Source organism: Gadus morhua, chromosome 6 (genome assembly GCF_902167405.1).
Source record: "Gadus morhua chromosome 6, gadMor3.0, whole genome shotgun sequence".
In the NCBI taxonomy this organism is placed as follows: Eukaryota; Metazoa; Chordata; class Actinopteri; order Gadiformes; family Gadidae; genus Gadus; species Gadus morhua.
The window spans coordinates 20,913,126-20,935,443 of NC_044053.1; the positions used below are offsets into that span (position 1 = coordinate 20,913,126).

The following is a 22,318-nucleotide window of genomic DNA, read 5'->3' on the forward strand; positions in this document are numbered from 1 at the left end:
TTTAGAATTCACACATTTAATGTCAAGGAGAATTTTCTGAACAAATTCCAGTGCTCTTATTTCATTAAAGTTCAGAACTTCGACACCAATTATTTCTCTCATATGCAAAATAAAGTCAAATAAATGTTGGAAAGTTTTTCAAAACCCCAAATGCAAAGACACACAGAAAGTAAATGACTTGAAGAACCCATGTAACTGACATTGACATAAGGAGTGATCTTTCTGGTACAAATGTAATCCAAGAATTATTTATTTCGTGCTCTATTTCCTGGTGGTTTAACAGTATAATCAACCAATTGCTAATAGAAAGCTGGTTCTTTTTAAGAGACAAAATACAAAATGTTTTGATAATTAAAAAATGTTTTAATTATCTAAAATGTAAGCAATAATGAACAAGGCAAATGCAGCTGCTCTGTTTATCTTTTACAATGAGTAGGCAAATCTATCCAAGTAATTTGCTGCAATTTGAAATCGAATCCCATTTATAACACATTTGTGAGACTAAAAAGCCATCTTGATGGAAAAAAAGCACATTCACAGTTATAAACACACATAAATATTGTTCACATGAAGCTCTCTTGTAAACCTCCTTCTAAATGACAACCCATCTATAAACACAAAACTGATAATACTAATTCAATGTGCCTGTCCAGAAATAAAAAAGGCAAACCAGAGACAGGTGAATCCTACGGTACAAAAGTGGTTATTGCCTTTTCCACAAAGCCTTCGGAACAACAGTACAGCAAGAAGTAAGGCACCATCAACTTGAGACAAAAACATCTGGATACTTCATCATGAATAACACTTTAAGCATGATCGCAATTCCTGACCTCAAGTGCAAATTCATCAAAGGGGACATAAAACGTAAAACAACACACAATTGGAGAAGTACCTCAGTAATCGATTGGAGCGTACCCTGCGATCAGCATTAACCCCTTAACCCCGGTCAGCGATGCTAAGCTGAGATCTGTATAAAGTAAGGCCAAGTCCCAAGTCAAAAACATGTTAAATAACAACACAAATAAAACACTGCACAAAAAAAAGCAACCGTACCAAACAGGGAAGCAAGAAGACCTGGAGGAGGTGATCATGGGGGAGGGGGGGGGTCCTTCTCAGGCTTATTGTGGACAAGGCACAGTGGTGCATGGGTGGACGCTGGTCAGGAAGTGGACTGACTCCGCCTGTAACTTCCTGTCCGGCCCTTTTGCTTGTCGTATTTGACCGAGACGATGAGGAAGACGAGGAGGGTGAGGCCCTGGATCCCAGCCAGGAGGAAGAAGTAGTAGTGCAGCTTGCAGTGGTTGATGTTACCTAGAGAGAGGAGCAGAGAGTTCGTCAGGGGAGACGTTTTGGGATAATAATAATCAGGGAGAGTTCAGCCCGTCCGCGGTAGGCTTTGATGAGGGTTATCGAAGGAAAACAAACGCATTAAACTAGGGCTGTGCAATTAATCTAAATTTGATTGTGATTTCGATATGGTCAAACGATGTCCAAACTAATATGATTAGTTTGGATGAGTTCAAAATATTTATTTTTTATTAAAAAAATAATAATACGGTTTTATATTTAATACAAATTGCAGCTATAATCCCATAGAACAGAAGGCTACATATTTTTATGTAGCCTTAATTAAATAATTAAATAATAAATAATTATATAAACAATCTTGATTTCAATATTGACCAAAATAATCGTGACTATGATTTTTTCCACAATCGAGCAGCCCTACATTCAACTCGCTGTCAGCGAATGCAGTTTATTTTAATTAGACAACTAGATATGTCGGGGGGGGAATGACGCCAGTGCTGTACCTCGTCATAGTGATTAGTGCACCACACTAAGGTAATAGCCCTGAGCAGTAAACCTGGTTAACCAGGACTATGAAGGTTGATTCCTATGGAGTCACACGGTAACAGTGGGCTAGGTGTGAGGCTGTAGCTCACTGTGATAAAGCTCTGCTAGGATTAAGAATTCAGTGAAATGTGGAATATGTAAAGATGTTTGACCTGCACATTCTGGTGCTGATAGAGACGGCGGCCGGGATGATGTGAGACTGAAGTCTGACAAATAACTGTAATATGGGCCCACAGCTGTGACGACGGGCAGAGAGCCTTTCATCTGTATTAAAGGACCGTTTGTTTCCTCACGGGACCCGCATCCAATAAGGAGGTGAGGACGAGGCTTCAGCTGTGATTTCCTGGGATTGAAAGATGAGGCGTGTCCAGGTGGAAGAGGAAATGCAGGGATAGCAGACGACACCATCCAACACAAAGACAGCCGCACACAGAGCAGAGTGCTATGGCAGGAAGGAGGCCCGGGAATACTAGTGCCTTCAGAGGAAGAAGAAAAGTTCCCCAACCTGTACTTCTCCAGGTTGTAGGACGCGGCATGCTTAGCTAATGGCTGATAACACAGCGGATGTGTGCAGTAGCCTGTAGGAGGACAAATTAGCTGAGTAATTATTCCCGGCAATTTACTTACACTTCCTGAGCCACAGAATACTACACCCAATCAAACCTTGAGCTTCGCGGTATAATTTGCTATGGTAATTATCTGACAACTGATGGAGTCTATCATATTTTCATCCTCAGTTAATGATGCATAATGAGGGTTGTTCTAATTTTCATCAACAGTTTAGAGGAGTTGTTGTATTTGGATAATGGTTTCCTTTTCCAGTGTTTTTGCTGATGCAAGTTGGGTTTCTGTCGTGCTCAAGGGCATAAAAGAGTGTGGGGGTTGAGGAAGCAGTAAAATAATGTGCTCTAAATCCAAGTTTATGGATACCATTACCATTATTAACACCTCTTAGGTTTTTAATCTCTAAGAATTAGGACTTTTGAACCTCTTTGAATCACTGAAATGAAATGCACTGTGTGAAACCGATTACTCCTTCACAAGGTTCTAATACGCACTTTTGTCATGTTTACAATTGTATAGATACCGCTGTCATCCAGTTAAAGGTTCCAACTGTCTATATGTTACCTGTGTACTGGGGGTGGGTTGTAGTCCAACCAGCCAGGCTGTACTGAAAGCAATTACCATCACCCTGCTAGTGTGGAAATAAGGTTTCTGGCGTCTTGTATCTCGTACATCAGTCAATACGTTTTCTGCGAGATGACCTTCACTAACCATCCTGAACTCCCTATGTCACGGTAGGGAGTTCACAGCCAATCATGATAGGATCATCATGTTTTATTCCCTGCATCATCACAAAGGACACACATAAACCCTTGATTTTCTTATGGGAACATGGTTTGCATGTGTTACAGTTTCCCTAATTAAGTGAATCTAACCATGGCATGACATCGTCCCCTACTTCATGAGACGATCATCTGGAGTCAACTCAGAGCTCTGAGCTTCCAAAACCGTGGACAATGACTGTTGACCTATTAAAAGGTCAGGTCCACTATCCAGTGTATTTTGTGTTTTCTAAAAAAAAAAATCAGACCGGTTTAAAAACCCGCAATGGAAGCATGAAGGCCCGCACCACAGTGCGTCGTGTCCCCACTTTAAAGTGACACCGGGACCGGGGCTATATGTAGCTTGCATCCTACATCATCTTCAGCTGTGGGACCGTGAAACCCCCATGAGCAACGTGCTGCCAGGAGAAGAGAAGAGAAAGCCCCCTATTAGGTTCCTCAACAGAGAATGTCACGGCGAATAAAGTGGTGGGGAAGAAGCAGCAGGCTTAATTGGCTAAGGAGGTAATTCCGGTGTAGTTGTATCATTTCCCCAGGTACCCCCACTCCAGGGGGGGCGCGAGGGGTAGGGAACAGAGAGCAGGTTCTGACAGGTCTGGGATGAGAGAGGCTTCAGTCTCATTACACTGCTACCTTTAGAGCAGGCCGTCCCCGTGGGTCAAGAGGAATAACACCACAGGGGGGTTGAATACATTTCTGCTCTTTCTTTTGCTTTTTGTGAGTAGATGCCGCCTGCAAGGATTGTCGGTATATTTCAAAATAATTTGTCAACATGACAGACAGCTTTTACATCAGAATCTTGTGGAAAAATACATTCATGCATTATTTATTAAAAAAGAAATTGCACAATAGTACAATTCAGTTATTCCACAGTTGAGAACATGTGACATGTGTCTTTGCCTCCCTGTTATGTACTCAAGAAGGAATGTGCAATAATGATTGCAAAAGTAAAGGAATGTGACCCATCTTCTAACACACTACCGCAGCAAGAACACAGTGGAGCAGTCCTCTGTGACCCGAACCCACCCAAGGGCCATTTGACAGGTCAGGGACTGCTGTCACAAGTGCTAAAGCAGGACATCTGGGAACATGAGAACATGTGGCTGTAAGCAGATCGCTGGCCAGGAATCACGAGGGGTGCACACGAACAACAAAGTGATTCATCGCCAAGATTTATCAACCTTCATCTTTCTTTCTCCCCCCAAAAATATCCCTGAATTGTCACTTATAATGTACAAGTAGCAATAACACGCCTTAAAGCCATGGCAAAACTACTTTTTTCTCTAGCCAGAGTCTGTGAAGCTCCTTCACGCTGCACTAGATGCGTATATAAGCGTATCGTTTTCTAGACTCCGCGTCGACATACACGACTTAACACAGCGTCTTGTGGTACGGATCAAACGCTCGGGATTAACCAATCAGGATTAACCAGGATCTGAAACAAAGACACCCTGCTTCTATCACGTCCTCCCCTATTTTGTGCTCAACAGAGCAGATCACAATCCCTGGTATCCCTGGGAATTACAGCTGGTGCCTCTCCCCGCTTCATATGTTGTGATGCGCACCCGGTTGTGGGTAATTAAAAACGAGGGACCATAAAGAGACGGCGACGCTGATGGGAGGCATCAAACGCAGGGGTGCTGCCGTGTCCGCGGTGGGCTCGCTGGGCTGTCTGTCTCCCACCTTTGATCTGGCATTCAAAGGACCTGAAAGCTGCCTTTCAGATGTGAATTTCTGCCACTGCTAATGAAACGGGGAGGGCAATTGAAAGTCCCGCTCCTTACATATATTATTTCCGTCTATTCTGTTGGTCAGCCTAATTCGGCAAAGGTTGCCTGTGTAAGAAACGGATAACATTTTTTAAGGAAATATAATAAATCTACAAATAAAGTACAGCATGAATAATTCATTGTAAAGCACAATGGGCTCAACAGCAGAGCGCAGCGGGGAAACAGGCCAAAGCATTTGTACCGAGTCTGTACTTGTATTAGCCATTCGCATATTAACTTTCAACAGATAATAGGCCAAGGGTCCTGTCGCAATTGTTATTATCAAAGAAGGATGGCCCACAGACAACCACAACTTGAGAATAATTCAGTAATAAGGTGTTTTTGGGGGATTTCCCGGTATATTCAATAATATATTTGAATTGATTTTAAAGATTTATTGAAATGCTTGGTAGGATTATTGCATTGTATGGCAGTGCATTGAAGCCTCTTTTAAGCCGGCCACCTTGCTGCAGAACAACCGAGTCCCACTGCGCCTATTATAGTACTCTCCATGTTAATTAGACATCATCTCCTTTCCTTTAGTCCACTGCCCCAGGGGCCCATTTAGATGCTTGGCACTTATGTGGAGCCTATTAAAGCCAAAAATTACAGGACACTCGCATAATGGGAAATCCATGAATAAGACTATAATATTTTACAGGTATTTAATGGCTCTTTTAAGTTTAATAGCCATTTATCCACCAGTCAAACCACTATGTAGCTGTCACAAGCTAGTGGTTGTAGCTACATTGTAACCGTCACAGCTAGTAGCTGAATTGTAACTGTCACAGCTAGTAGCTGAATTGTAACTGTCATAGCTAGTAGCTGAATTGTAACTGTCACAGCTAGCAGCTGAATAGTAACTGTCACAGCTAGTGGTTGTAACTAAATTGTAACTAATACAGCTATAGGTTGTAGCTGAATTGTAACTGAAACAGCTAATGCTCTTAACTGAATTATAACTGTCACCTTCCAGCGGTTATATCTGAATTATAACTGTCACAGCTAGTGATTGTACCTGAATTAGAAATGTCACAGCTAATGGTTGTAACTAAATTCTAACTGATACAGCTATAGCTTGTAGCTGAATTATAACTCACCTGCTAGCGGTTATATCTGAATTATAACATCACAGCTAATGGTTGTAGCTGAATTAGGACTGCCACCGGCTAGTGTTTTGCAAGAGGATTGCCACTGTCAATGCGATGATTAGAAATATAAAAAAATGGTTACCATTAGCAAGACTCTCTAAAAAGCCATTTGAGGTTCAACGGCTTATATTTTATTATACTCAAAAGCTTGTTTCCAGACTCCATTTGAGCATGGCACGTGAATCGAAACGACGCAAGTCAATATCAACAACAGATAATCTGATGCAGGTCATCAGAGAACTCGGCAGCAGCGCCTCCCGATTGTGATTCTACGACGCATTCAATGCTATCTGCAGGTTCCAAACAAAGTCAGAATCAATGCACGAGTGAGGTGCGGGGAAGGGGTTTACAGATATTGAAAAAGAGGTATTTGACACTCACTCATTCATCTTTTTGAATTGCACCAATGCAGTGTATGTTCAACGATAATAGAACCTCAAAGTCATCAAAGACAGCATAGCAGCTAAAGAACACGGTTTCCTTTCTCTATTATAAACACAAAAGGTATATATCCACAGCAACACACTTCCATGAGGACCACTGGAGAGTTAAAGCAGAATTGTCCTTATCTGACATTTAAGGCCCCGGTTAAAACACTGACATTTTACCCAATATGATCCCACACTTCAAGAGCGAGATGTGTGAATGCCAACTCTCTTTGAGCACTCCCACCCCATCCTTGACATCTGATCTCTGACCTTGCGGTGCTTGAACACAACAATAGAAAAAGGGGCCATTTCCTGTCATGTGATTGAGGCCCAGGCTTTTACTCCAGCTCAAATATACCCCCCTAAAAAGGTGGATCCAAACCAAGGCGAAACGGAATACATTTTGGGAGAACAAAACCCCTTCCTGTATAAAGAGTATGATAGAGAGAGAGAGGCTTGACCTTCTATTCATCGGGCTTTTGAGTTTTAAAGGTAGCGCCGAGGCTGGTTACAAAGGTTTGGGATTGTTTTTTCTGCATTTTCAACAACTCAAATAAAAACAAAATTAAAAGGTGACAGAAGAAGAACTTTGAAAGTAAGCAAGTTCAAATCCCCCAAATAAAAACATTTTCACGATGAAACACATTCCCAAATGAGGATTCCTGAAAACTGTGGATGAGGAGACATGGCAGTGGAGTTAACAGCAAGAGTAAATCCAGTAGGCGCGGCTCCAGGTGAGCTTCCTGAGGGTTAACTTAAGAGAGACTCTTGAATCAGGCCCACAAGCCTGTGATTAACGTTGAATGTCTCCAAGCCCTGCCCGGCACACAGTCGCTATTCGAGCAAGCTTATCCCAAATGCCTCAAACATCACACAGCAACTCGCCCCGAGCCATGGAAATAAGCAGACTTCTACTGCTGTCCCTCCTGGGGCATTATATTTATATTCAGAGTACTGACACCGAATGTGAACGACACGATACAAAACAGCAGAAAAACATGATAATCATGCAACGTAACCTGATAACCACATCCTGATACCATGATTTTTGTCTTATTGTAGTCCGATGACGCGGGGGGAGTTTCAGTGCATTCCCGAAAACCAGCCGCCATTTACCGTAATGCCTTATTTTGGGAAGCCCAGGCTGTCAGGAACAGCCTCCAGTAAAGCAATCAAATGACGCTTTAGAAATAAACGCCGCCTCAGGCCAGCCGATTGGGGGGCGAGGGATGGATCGAGGAAGCCGTGCAGAGCGCGCCAAGTGCCAACCTCATCAAAAATACCTCCTAACCTGTCGCCGCACCGTATTAATGAGCTATTAGGGGTTTGGTGGATAAACAATTTACAGTTCTGCCTTATTTACCGCAAGCTTGCTGGGAAGTGCAGCTGGGCCGGGAGCCGCTTCTCGCCAGGGGGGCCATACATCTGCTGCCACCGCTGCTCCCTCCATCACCAGAGCAGATTTATACAAACCTTTTGTCGTTAGGCTGGCACGGCTATTTATTACTGCCAACGCTCGAAAAACAAGGGAATTGTGCAGCGTGTTGTCTTCACCCCTGTGACTAATTTACAAACTACTTAAGTGGGTTTTAAATCAGAGCGAGCCATGCGAGTACTCGTGACACTGAGCCCCGAGAAAATAAATAAATCTTTTGCTTTTAATCCATCGCAGGACTTCTATATGGTCGAGATGGAACAGCGCACTCTGGACAGCCAATGTTTCTCAATCAATAGCGCCAAACTATTAACCAATGTGCCAGGGAGATGGACAGACTGATTTTCAGGTGCTGGTACAGCTTATGACACACGGCAGCATGTTCTCCTTGGCAAATATTGTAGTGTGAAAGATGAATGGGGCCGTGGGTTGAAGGCAGAGATCCAGGATGTATTTCAACACCGGCACAGAGACATTTTTTGAGTCTGTTATCTTTGGAGTAAGGTTTTGACGGATCTTATACTAATTATTCCTAATCACTTTGTTGCGATATGCGAAACCAGGAGATACTTTCTACCACGGCAGAAGCCCTTGTTGTCAAGAATATCTCCAGAACATAATCAGTGACTTGATTCATATGTAAAGCTGTATGACTGGATTTGATTGTGCTGTGACATTTACCTTTCAACACGTTCAGGTCGATATGTATAACCGACTCCTCAAATGTGCTGAGTGGCTTAAGCTCGGGCTGTGGGGTTTCTCACTCACCAAAGTCGTTGTGTGATGACATCCAGCCAATGGCTTTGAGGGAGACAATGGCCAGCAGGCCAGAGCCCACGAAGGAGCCGATCCCAGAGAAGAAGAAGAAGAGACCCATGATGGCACTCTGCATGGACCTAGGGGCTGCTGAGTAGGCAAACTCCAGACCTGCCGTTAAGAGCAGAAGGTAAAACACAACCTGGCTGAATTATTGCATTAAAAACACCGTTCTGAGCTGCAATTAACACCGTCAGCACGTCGTGGATGCTGTGTTTGAGTAAAATGCTTTTTAAGGACTATCCCATTTGCACACCGGTAAATTTGTAATGTAGTAATGCAACTACAGATTGGATCTATGTGTGTCACTCCCTGAAGAAATACAATCAGCCCGTTATGAATGCACCCTTGTAAAAGAGAGTTGTAGCGTGGAACTATTCCCCCTGCTGTCGATAAACCATGAGGGTCTGCTCTAATGCAACCACAGCTCTTTGGGGAGCGGGGGGCACTGACCAACATAAACATGCATACTTCACCGCACCACTCCACTTACACTGCAGGGGTCTGGCCAGCCAGGACACTGGGGACCTGAGTTATCTACATGGCCCTGCTATAGACTACATGACACCAAAACAGCATTTTTCAATTAGACTTAGATATTTATTTATTTTTTAATGGCGAAGTAACCGTTCGGGCGCTCATGTTAGGAAAAGCGTGACTTAATTTTTTATAAAACATATGGCAAAAATCGAATTGTGCTCCTTCTCGCCCAGAGATCCATCTGGCAACAGGCTGACACTGATAATGTAGCGGCTACAACGTGTTTTTCAACTGGGAGCCCTTAGCCATATCTGCTGGCAGAGATTAGGCTAGGCCAGGGAGCCGTAATTAAATAACTTTTCCTTTTAAGAACTTCCTCGGAGGGGAACAGAGCACAAAATTAATGGGATTCACAGCTTCCTCCGAGATACCTGCAACAGCCGCGATGGAATGGAGGGGAAAAACATTGAAGAAAATAAAAGGAACTGTAAATGTGGCGAAACATAAAGTGACCTTTCCAGAAGTCGGAGGCAAGTTACATTTATTTATAGAAATGTTTAACCTTTCAATAATAACAAACAACTGGTCAATAGTTTAGCCTATAAAACGCATACCAACAAACAGCCCGGCCATCGCAGGGCAACTGTACAAAATTATTAATAATAAACCTCACTGTTTTGTGATCGCTGGAGTATTATAATGTTGTCTCAAGCTCTATCACACTGAACAGACTTATATTCATCGACAGTGGGGGAAATAACAAGCATTTCTTCTTTTTTTCTGTCCAAAATTAGTGGGATATTAAATGTTTTTAGTTTCTTTATCCGGTGGGCTTTATCGCTGGGGCAACTTTTCCTTCCATGAACATATCATTGGGTTTAACATTCTCCAAAGAACAATTCATAATTAAATATCCCTGGGGGAATGTTTTAACCATGGTGTTCATGCTGCCGGCTCCCCAAATCTATTGTCCAGGCAGAATTATGCAGAATTAGGGGGCGGCTGAGGAGAGAATCATGTTCCTACAAGGCTTAGGACGGCAGAAAGGAGCAATAGCAGACACTTTGGGCTCGGGCAGGATTTATTTAAACTGAAGAAGACGACGAAGGGCCAACGTTTCCCGTTTACATGACATGTCTGACAATTCACTCAGCCCGTTCCCCCCGAGGTATGCCCCTTGTGTGAGGGTACGGCATCGAGAAAGGAATGAGTATTCTGAGGTTCCCCACGGCTTTGCCATGTCTGAATCTCTCTTTCATGCAGACCTCATGTTGGCCCTGTGAACCTCTTATTCCATATAACTAACTAACTATTGAACAATCATTACACAGAACAGCATCATCATAACGATTTAAAATGTTTTGCCTTTATACATGTATGTATGTATGTATGTATGTATGTATGTATGTATGTATGTATGTATGTATGTATGTATGTATGTATGTATGTATGTATGTATGTATGTATGTATGTATGTATGTATGTCAACTATAGCACCCATTGCAATCCTGACCATGCCTGGAAGTAGAATAACAGCTACTAACAAATAAACCAAGGTGACAACGGCATAACGTTGTGTAACTAGCAGGATAAGTCAACCCGTAATAGGCCCACGACCGATGCATGACTTCAGAGGAAACACCAGATAAATGGGATAATGACCAGTTAGCTTGCCTTGATTCTCGCAATGTGATCGGCACGTCTAGTCTCTGCGATCACAGGAGGCACACTGCCGCCGCCGCGGCGAATCGCAACAACAACAAGGTCTCTGTTGCCCGTTGATGTGGCTATTGGGACAACGTCAGACTCAGAGACACACATCGCACAGAAACACATAATCTGCTCTTTCATGAACAAGAAGAAAAGGGAAGCTGATGAAGGTTTGTTTTTTGATGTCTGGTTTTGTCACCGCGCTTCGTACATGACACGAAGCGGGCATGGAAACACGCGACATAACATCCCACTATGTTATGCAATGTATGGATCCAACAAGCCCCTATGAAGTTGGTTAAAAGGAGCTTTCCCTGGCATTATAGAGTGCTGATGAGATAGTGTTTTGGCAGCTGAGCATGGTGTAACGTGAGGCTCCTCCTTGTCCTTGCATCAATACAGTAGATGAGGTTTTCTTCCTTCTACAGGTTAACTGAGTAAACGGAGGAGGTTTGACCTCGTTACCTGTATCGTTGCCAGTTCCCTGTGAAATTACGATTTGTTTAAAGTTTTAGCAAATGAGGGGGTACTTTATTTAAATTGATGTCATTGACAAAGTCAGTGGGAGTGTGTTTCATAAGGGTGGCCTGCTTTCTACTTAAAGAAAAGGCTGTCACACACTATGTTTTACCCAAACGTACATTAAAACGCGTCTTGTTGCTTTTGTCTGCAGAATTCATTAATGGGAGTATTACTATAATTAATAGTGAATCGGGATATGTTATTCAAAGCAAAAGTTGAGCAAGTCAACCAACCGCTACGTTCCAACCTCACAGACCTATATTCACAGCAGCTAACATGACCCAACCAGTATACGTTTGGCCATTTGCCATTAAAGATTATTATGATGTATAAAGCTAATTAATAAAATGTGCAGAAAAGTTCTGTATGCTCTATACGTGCAGCCTTTCTACACATTTACGTGGACAGCAGTTAAACCATTGCCCATAAACTACTTTGCTAACACATTTTGGTCATTACCTCTGTAATGGCTGAATTACTTTTGGTTAAAAAGAAGGAAATTCTGATTGAAAATGTAAGCAAAGCGTTTCAAATGGTTTCGAGCTGGTACATGGTTGCTAGAGACCTTCTTTGTTTTCAAAATAAAATCCCATTAAAACAATGTACAGGGACAGAGCGTTGCTTTAGTCTGCAGAACCCATCACTCTGAGTCCGGCAGGTCTTCAACTCTTCACGCAACATGAAGTTCAGGCACTTTGCATGCACAGCGTTTTGTTTGATTCTTCACTGCCACCTAACCAAGTTGTTTTAGGATAAGGTATGATGGTCGAATTAATCGCAAGGATGGATTCTGCTGACAACAGCAAGACCTCAGCTCTATGACAGATTTTAATATATTTTTGGACCACAATAAAAGTATATGGTACCAAAGTTAAGTAATAATAGAGGTTTTGTGCGAGCGGCAGAAGAAACATCGGGCAGTTTTCATTGGTTTACTCGAGATTTTGGCAATAAGAAACCCTCAGATCTCTAGCAAGACTGTCCTTTTAGATGTTCTGAATGTAATAATCACACAATGAAATTACGATGTCTCTTTGTTGAAGCAAAGAGCCAAGGAGAAGGAAACACGAGTACAACAAGGTAGAAAAGGGCTTTTTGCCTTTTGGTAAAGTTTTTACAGGACTGCAGTTAAAAATCACTTGATAATCCTACCCTCCACCCACCAATCAATAAATTTAAAGTTTGAGGTAGAGGGCATCACACAAAATTAGAAACACACATCGAAATTGATAAGGGACTGATTTTAACATGCATCCTGTTTCACATCTGACTATGGCTGTAAGAAGGCTGTGAGAGCTGCACTGCAGCAGTTCAGCCCAGCTGGGAACTACAATGTTCCTTTAAATATAAACACAAGGGGTCAACACACCGTACCTGCAATGCTGGCAAATATTTCGCTGATTCCAATCAGCACATATTGAGGCACCTGCCACCAGATGGGTAAATCTGCAGCGTAGTAGATCACCCCGCCAAGCTCCTGGTCAATGGTGCCGTTCGTCTTCACAATCTCCAGCCGCTTGGTCTCCAGTAAACCTGGGTGAGCAGGGAGAGAGAACAAGGTACACCGTATCACACCGAGCTGAAGGTTAGCAAACAGGCAAAGTAAAGCACAGTGCAAATGAGCACAGACGGAATCGACTGAAGGATGAAAAGCAAAGCAAATAGAGATCTACCGACGGGTGACGGCTACAAAGCAAAGTATGATAATTATATAGGATATATGAGCTGGTATAAGACATTGCGAGGGAGCTCTTGTGAAACTACCTAGTGCCCTTAAGTCCATGACACAGACAAATGGCAGACATAGCCAGAGCTAGCACCTCCACTGACATTCCATTAGGGACTTGGCGTCATGGGTGGCCCACAACTTAATTAAGATCATATCTGCGCACCAGCACAATATGACAGCTAGTAATGGAACGGTTCCGACAGCCCCACAATGAGCAGCGAGCAGTCGTCATCAGCGGCCTCTGCTTCCTAAAAGCTATATTGGATAACCATCATCATGTGACCAACAGCTATTCCCAGATAACTTCCAGAGACAGCCTCCTATCATAACCGCACTTAATGCGCCATCGGAGAGGGGCTTCCAGCCTTGTAATCCAGCTATCCTATAACACCAGCTGTCCATCCTGGATTGGACGGCCCATGGGCTGCCCAGAGCAAAGCTGGCACTTGCCATCAACATGCCCCCGCACTCTCGCTAGCATCCCACATCCGCTGCCTAGTGCAGTGATCCCCGGGTGCTTTGCCTTCACAGAAAAAAAGGAACTACTTTTGGAAAAAAAACAAATAGGGCTAACCAAATTTAAGAAGATTAGCATATATATATTATATATATATATATATATATATATATATATATATATATATATATATATATATACACTTAAAGTTCACTGATCGAACAAGATAAAGACTTGGGTTGAAATGTCATTGCGTCATTGCCCTTGCTGCCTTGTGAAGCAGGAGTCCCGTTGTCCTTGTTCCAAGTGTGGCAGGATGTATGCTGATGGCGTGTACCTAGTCCATATAACTCCAAATAAATAAAAGGGCCACAGAAAATTAGTAATTGACGACAAGGATTTAAATTCAGAAGACGATTAGTGTGGCCGAAGACACGCGGCCAATAGCCGATGGACGTCTCATAAAATGTAGCTTTGAGCTTTTGAACGTTCGGAAATCTATCAGAGATTAAGAACAAATATAGCCCTGGTGTATGAATGCCTGCAGTAAGGGTTGAGTGGGGGAAAAGCACATCTAGTAAGGACCAGCGCGTTGGTATTTGAAGACAAAAGGTCTTATCTTGCGAGAGATGTACGCCAAAGTAGTCCGACTTGAAAGTTACAAAGGCCACGTCTCAGATATATGGTTTAAAACAATTTGATGCTATTTTAGTTTAGAGGTCATCTGGAGACAGCAACATAGTTGCAAAACAAACTTGTTCTCAGAAAAACAACCTGTTTTCCTGCAATTCAGTCTACTTAGATCATTTCAAAGAAAATAATGAAATCTCTCCAATTAATGCGAGGCAAATCCATAAGAAATGCGTTATAAACTCTTCAAATATCATCTTGATATGGAAATATTTCAATTATTTTACTTCCTGGCCATGGGTTTATTTAGTCCTTCCTTTAAGACTACATTATCTTAGTAAAAGATAAGGCAGTGTCAAATGCATTGCTGTTATGTTGACCAAAGTCTTCTCAGTGCCTGTGAACACCAGAACTGTCATAAACCCCTTAGCCCCATGCAATAATGAGACACAAAAATGGCTTTTTGCAATGTTCCGAATTTTCTTTCACCTGCATCCAAGTGGAAAAGCAGGGTGTTCTTTAGCTGTGCCAAATGGGAAAGTAAAGAACTGAAAAGCTTTTGCATGCCTGAAATAAAAATCTATTCCCCCTTTTAACTCATTTTAGTTTTGCCAAAGTACCTGGGCAGACAGCCTTCTGTGAGAACGTATAATGGAGGCTCATTCCATGTTTTTTGATTAAACTTTTCACAACGGTTCAGGGTTCTGAAATGCAGACATGAGGCTTCTGATCATTTTAAACTGGACAAAACACAGAATACATTTTCTAAATGGCAACGCCCCAGCACCTGTTTAGTTCGGTTTGAACAACCGCTCTCTTTTAAACCATACACACCAATTACATTAACATAGCATTGTGTTGTAATAACACAGCTGTAGCCCGCGTGTGTGTGTGTGTGTGTGTGTGTGTGTGTGTGTGTGTGTGTGTGTGTGTGTGTGTGTGTGTGTGTGTGTCGTGTGTTCGTGTGTGTGTGTGTGTGTGTGTGTGTGTGTGTGTCTCAGAGGCATTCATTAAACCCTGATGATGTCTAGCACAGGTTACCAATGGAGCTTCTAGGTCAAAGTCTCTATGTTCAGACTGTACCGGCAGCACCAGAGGGAAATAAGACACTGCATTGAATTACAGGAACAAGGCACATTTGGCCTGACTGAAATCCAATGCTACACTAAGCTACCAATGCTAAGCCAAATTATCATGGACAAACTATTTAATTATTAAGCAGATGCTGATATACAAAGTCAATTCAGACAAAGGTCATTTAGTAACAGGCATAAGCCATCTTGCTCAAGGACGCCTACAGGTAGGTTGTAGATATATATTGGTGTTCGGTGCCCGGTCATTTTCCACTACAAGTCGTTTAGTTGTACATACACCACAATAAGGAGTTCCTTTTGTAATATCCTGTTGTTGACCAAAGTATTATTCTGCATTGGAGCGGGGAGATTGTGAAAAATTATTGCGACCAGCCATACCACTCAAGCCTTTATCACCAGATAATTACACCACAGTGGCTCTGTTGCTGAACCGCCATGGGAGCATTTGCATATTCTGAACATAATCAGCATATTAAAGTTAGGTCATTAAAATAAATGCTATATTAAGCTGTAACAACTGTGTCAATGTGACATTATTTTCATATTAAAAAACAACGTGCAAAACAATGCCTTTTAGTTGCGTCCGTGGGTCCGTTGTAAATGTGGTTGAACTTCACTTACACCGCTCACAATCACCCGGAACGCGTGGACATGTGGTGCAACGTGTCGAAAACACTAATCAGCACACCGTAGTTGACTAAGGAACAAAGTGTCCTCGCTCAAGCAGGGGCGCGTCGGAGGCCGCGAGCAGGGCGGGGGGGGGGGGGGGGGGGTGAGTGGGTACTGGCGGAGGAAAATATAATGTGCATCAGTTCTGAAAAGTGTTACTGATTTGCTTTTTCCCCGCCTCAAGGCTTGTCTCCCTTCAAAATGCTTTAGCCTGAATATATCAATGCAGCGGCACCCACTGACAGGCTGGGAAGAGACTTTATTTCAAAGATAATCCACGGGCTGGAACCGAATTGGACAGAGCACTGCTGTCGGAATGTGGGTGCAGTCAAACAGAACCAAAGTGGAGGAAGCCACAGTCCCCCGTGCGCTCCGTATGGGCGCGGCAAGGGAAGGATATAGGGAAAAAAAGATTAAATAAAACACCTTTGGGTGTTGTTTTTTTGTGTCTGTACGATAAGAGCTCAGCCCAGAGCGGTGTGTTTCTGATTCAGTTACTATCAGTGCATCTCTGAGCAGACAAACGTGCCGACTTCTGAAGGACTCAACTATGCTCGCTCTATCCCTCTCGCCGTATGTCTCTCTCTGTTTCTGTCTCTGTCTTTCACTCTCTGGGTATCTCCGGGTCTCCCATCGCACACCTGCAGCATCAGAATGAAATCTCATCCCGAGACACAGAAAGTTACAAACACCGCCGCTGTAAACCCTGCACACTGCCGTTCCTCCTCCCCTGCTCACCTGGTCTGAAGGGCACTAGAACAAGAAAACAATGGACGTGTTGCTGTGTTTGTCCACCGCCGACGCACACCAGCCATCATAGTTCTTTAAAATGGTGTGCATAATGTTTATTATTTGTATTGATAGTTGGCCGAAAGGGACAGGGAGGGGCCACTCACCCGCCGCGACCGCCGACCACATGACAAAGAACATCCCCACGGCGATCCTCTTGAGGGGGGAGGGCAGCAGGCCCCGGCGCTTCAGGATGGGGTCCACCACTTTGTCCTTAAGGGGGATCAGCAGGAGGATGAGCACTGCATCAAACATCGTCAGCCAGGCCGTGGGGAAGCGGAAGGCCAACTGCACAGGGAATACGGAGTGAGAACACAAGCAGGGGGAAAATGTAGCGCATAAAACACGATTTAATTCAGTGTTCAAGTTCCCCGACCAGTGTGTGTGTGTGTGTGTGTGTGTGTGTGTGTGCTTGAGTGTCATTCAAAGGGGTTTTGCTTATATCTGGCGCCTCCAGGTGGTCAAAAACAGTCAAAGCATTTTCACAAATGTCACAATAAATGCGAAATATAAATTTTCACTAGCAAAATTGCACCTTATATTGTCCTTGTAGTATTATATTTATAAATAGTTAACTTAATGGATTAAAAACATACTGTATTTGAATTAAAACCACAATTTCAATGGTATGCTATTGAATTAACATATGAATGATTTACCCAGAGTAGTGTTCTGCTATTCAGATTGCATTATTGAGGGCTTTTGTTTCCTATTTGCTCAGTGTTACAACTGTCAGTTGACACATCTAATCACGCTTCCCTTTTACCCAGTGGTTAGAGAAAGACCCAGTTCCCCCTGTCAGAATAGATACACAGAAATACGGAAAGCAAACATACAAAACCGCCATTTTGACTCCCTGATGACTGCCCCCCCCACAAACACACACACTAATAGTAAACAACATGTACAGCAAGTTGTTAATAGATTTAATGCAATATAACAAAACGATTCCATGTCTTGGTGTATGTAAACTAAGAGAGGATATTGTATCAGTTGTTTAAATCCACTCCCAGCCAAAGTTTCGTATTTTTTTTAATTGACTATATGCACTTTATTTGTACATTGTCCTTGGGCAAGATGGCTGATGGCCTACCTGCACCTTCATAACATGTATCTGAATTGACTTTAGATAAAAGCCTCTGATAACAACAAATACATCATAGTATGGCATTGGTATCTTAGCGCAACACTGGTTTCGGTCAGGCTAAACGTACCCTGTTCCTGTAACTAAAGGCAGTTTTTACTTTCCTAACGGTACAGTCTGAACATAGAGACTATGACCTAGAAGCTTCATTGGTACCCTGTGTGCGCACACACATCACACACACACACAGACACACGCACACACACACACAGTGGTTCACAGTGTGTTTCACTTCACTATTCAGTGAGGGCTACAGACTTCCTCCAACGCCTCTGATGTGCCTTTTTAAAATAGCAGCAGAGGCCTGCAATACCTGCTAAAACCCACCCTTGATTTAGGAGCAGTTGTACTGACTGACTGTATCGGTCATTCAAAGAGCTGTAAAGTCTCCAGAGAGCTGTGAATTCTCTGAACTGGCGATGTGTGGGTGTTAAATATGCAGGTGCACCTGTGTCGCCAGACAGGGGCGGTCAGGCCTGGGAAAACCCAGCGGATGGAGGGAAATGTCTGCCATGCTGCTAATCTGCCAGGCATTAGTCTGTGGAGGGTAGTTCCTATTTAATCCCCTTGGTCAGTGAGGCCTCCAGCTGTTGACTACCACTGGCTCTAAGTGACCTACTGACTCGTTATCGGCAGGCACGCGTAAACTTGGTCAGAGCACATAGAGGGACGGAGATGGATGGATAGAGTTGACATCCTGAATTTTCATTCAAGATGCTGAAGATCTGATAACATCCGATCGGATTTTGTTACTTCAAGCAATATACAAATGAGTGCATAGAAAATAAGAGACATAAGTTTCGATAGCATCTTATGAAATGCCTCAAAGTGAATGTACTCTATGAAAAACAAAGAAAGGGGCAAGACATTTTACATTTACAATTAGGGCATTTAGCAGACGCTTTTATCCAAAGCAACTTACAATGAGTAAATTTTTCAGAAGAAAGAGAAACAATATATCGCTGTCTGTGCAGTAAGGTGTCAAGCACTAACAATTGTTAGGTTATCACATTCCCTGTATTAAACAAAGCTACAGTAGCTAGAATAAGACAATGCTAAGTACTATTTTTAGATGCAAGGACCTACAACATACAATAATGTTAAGGCAATTGAAGCCTTGACCTCTAATCCATCTTGAACTGGCTCCAGAACACATTTGTGTTCTACACAGTAGCTTGCGATTGTATGACCTGAAGCTGCGTTTTAAAGCTAGGTGTGATGGGGGTGGAGCAGCTGCCCCTGCGGTTACCTGCGGGGAGCCAGAAGTGCTGTTGGAGTCGTAACCGGGGATCCTCAAATGCAGGCTCTGCAGGATGTATGTAGTCTGCATCTGCAGCACAATGAGGAGATTACTGTAGCAGCATGGAGCCAACACTGCCCTCGCCTTGTTAATCAGCCCAATGTCTGAGGCAACAATAGTCACAGCGTTTCAAATTGATACCCAGACATGATGAACATGCAAATGCACACACACACAGACACACATATAGTTATACAACCGCACACACACAAAGACACACGCACACAAATAATTATACAACCGCACACTCACACACACACACACACACACCTTCATACAAAACACACACACAATTAGTTATACAACCGCATTCACAAACACACACAGACACACACACAAATAGTTAAACAACCGCACACTCACAAACACACACACGCATGCACACAAATGCAAACAAACAAAAACACATGCATGTAGAACTTCAGAATACAAACTATCTGCTATTTGGAATGCCAACAAAAAGTTCAATGGCCGCACTACAAGTGAACCGCCAACACTAACAAAACAACAACAAAAAATTAATTTCTGAAGTGTTGGTCTTAATTTGCAATCACGTCCATTGCATGCCAAATGGCATATCACGATGCAAAATATATCCAACACAACAATCATAACAGAGGCATTTACATCAGAAGTATAAGTCTCACCTGGAAGTACACAGTCCAGTATGGAATGAGAGCAAAGAAAACAGGCAGGATCTTCAGCAGGGACTTCAACTCCTCTACCTTCTCCTCTGGGAACTTCCCCCCATAGCTGGCTTTGGCTCCATCCAGCATAGTGGGCTTAGGGCTTCAGTCAAGAAGAATAAAAGGAAAGAGAGTGGGTTCTAAAGCGTCAAGACGAACGGCAGCGAGGAAACCTGGTAAATACAGAATCAACATCGGCTGGGGGTTGATGGGGGGGGGGGGGGGGGGGGGGGGTCTTAATCGGCCTTCTCTATGAAATGCCTTACCCCTAAATTACAGCACTTCTAGAGATACGACAGAAACTTTATTCTAAAGCCAATAATCCCTATCTCGGGAGAAAACGCCTTAATAAGGAATTCTTGAAAGGCTTTGGGATTGACCAACTTAAAATATTCAATGTCAACTTCTTTTTTTTTCTTCCTTTTTTTTCTTTTTTACCGATTGTACTTTTGTTCAAAGACGAATAGCGGGCCCTCGGAATAACTCTTCACTACAGAGGATGATGATGAAGGCCCAGACCAGTGGGGGGAATAGAGAAGTATCCAACAGAGGGATCAAAGGAGACTTTAACATAAAGGTCCACTGTCAACACCTGAGCGGGCTGTTGGATGGGACGGATCCCACAGAAGTCCACCTCAAATATTAAAAACACTGTTGTTGCACTTTTATTGTATAACGACCCTGCGTGTCTCACTTCCAAATCGTTATTTTAAACACTTGGCTCGTTAAGGGTTTTCGAGTTGTATTTCCTTTCTAATCAGTGCTCGTCTTTTCTCGCACATCACTGCAATCGTTTTGTCCCCTGAACAGATAAAGGCCGTGAACCCCCCCCCACGGTCTCTCCCTTCCGCCCCTCCTCACCGTAGCAGGCTGGGCTCCTTGGGTATCCTGGAGGAGCAACAGGCGAAGCCCAGGATCTGGAACATCTCTGTGAAGGCGCTGCCGTCCGCGGGCTTGGAGATGAAGACGGTACGGCCCAGCAGGAACACCAGGAAGGAGACGCCGAGGCAGGCGGTGGGGATGATGTAGCCCAGCTTAAAGCTGACGTTCTGCTGGATGTAGGCCACGCCTCCCAGGGAGATGATGGCCCCCAGGTTGATGCACCAGTAGAACCAGTTGAAGAAGCGCCGGGTGGCCTCTGGGCCTCGGTCCTTCACCTACACACACACACACACACAATCACAATATCAAACGACTGATTCTATACAGTAAATGTGCTGTTGCTTGTTTTCACTGCAGTTGTTTTGGTTGTGCAACAGTTGGAATGTAATGCAGTTCCTCCAGTTGATTGTATGCTTGTGTGCAAATGATTGTTCTCGGCCGCTTGGGATAAAATGGTCTACTGAATTACCAACTGTACTGACACTGTACCAACTTTACTGACTGAATTACCAACTGTACTGACATACATTAACGTTGTTAAGACATCACTTGATTATACAAGCAAAACTAGGGCTAATTTGAACTCTCTTACATCACGAGACACATTGTCATCCCTATTTACATATTTGGTTTGCACATTGTATGAGAAAATGTAGTTTGAGTTGAGGATAGTACTAGTCTAACTTTAAACACTTATACCAAAAATACCTTTTAAGATATCCAGGCCTTGTAGTTTAATATTAGATTATAAACCTTTACACATGAAGAAAACATATTCTTTAATGTGCCATAACGAAAATATTTTACATTCTTTAATAATTTGCCCAATTAGCCAACTTGGCAAAAAAGAAGCAAGCAAATTGTAAAGTCCAGTTTGAAGCGACACGCTTCAAACTGGACTTTTTCTTTCCCAGTTTGAAGCGTGTTTGAAGCCACACGCTTCAAACTGGGGAAAGGCAAGGAGATCATTTGTGATGTGCATTTAAAGGATTGGTGAGAAAATGTTCTGCAAATCCATCACTGCACTCAGAATCCAGTCCTTGGTTACTAACAAAGGCATGGCATTGTAAACGTTTCTGTTTTGTAGCTGTTATGCTTAATCTTGTTTATTCACAGGGTGTCAGTGAGCTGTAAAAATATATCCAAAATCGTATCGTCTATGAATTTATCCTGAATCAATCAATGCAAATCTGAATGTGCCTGACGCATTCGTTTTTAAACTTGTAAATTATTTGCTGATAGCTAAAGATTCAAACTCCCAGATACTGTGTTGAACTCCCATGGATAAACCTCGCAATCGTGATGGTTCTTCAAAGTCATCATACCCAGGTTGAAAGGGTGAGACAAAATAACTTCCTGGTTTTGAATGTACATGTATGCATGCAGGCATGATTAACATTTCATCACATGTTGTAAGCTGAAGCATG

General features: G+C 42.9%; 1 protein-coding gene across 1 annotated transcript in view; it reads right to left on the minus strand.

The window, feature by feature from the left end:
* slc15a4 (solute carrier family 15 member 4) overlaps positions 1-22,318 on the minus strand; it is a 24,924-nt gene continuing 2,606 nt past the window's right edge. The window contains exons 4-10 of the mRNA XM_030357828.1: positions 20,871-21,166; positions 19,971-20,112; positions 19,273-19,353; positions 16,987-17,167; positions 12,886-13,044; positions 8,752-8,910; positions 1-1,311 (exon numbers count right to left, since the gene is read on the minus strand). Coding sequence (XP_030213688.1) covers positions 1,160-1,311; positions 8,752-8,910; positions 12,886-13,044; positions 16,987-17,167; positions 19,273-19,353; positions 19,971-20,112; positions 20,871-21,166 — 1,170 coding nt within the window. The 3' untranslated portion in view covers positions 1-1,159. The remainder of the gene's footprint in view (positions 1,312-8,751; positions 8,911-12,885; positions 13,045-16,986; positions 17,168-19,272; positions 19,354-19,970; positions 20,113-20,870; positions 21,167-22,318) is intronic.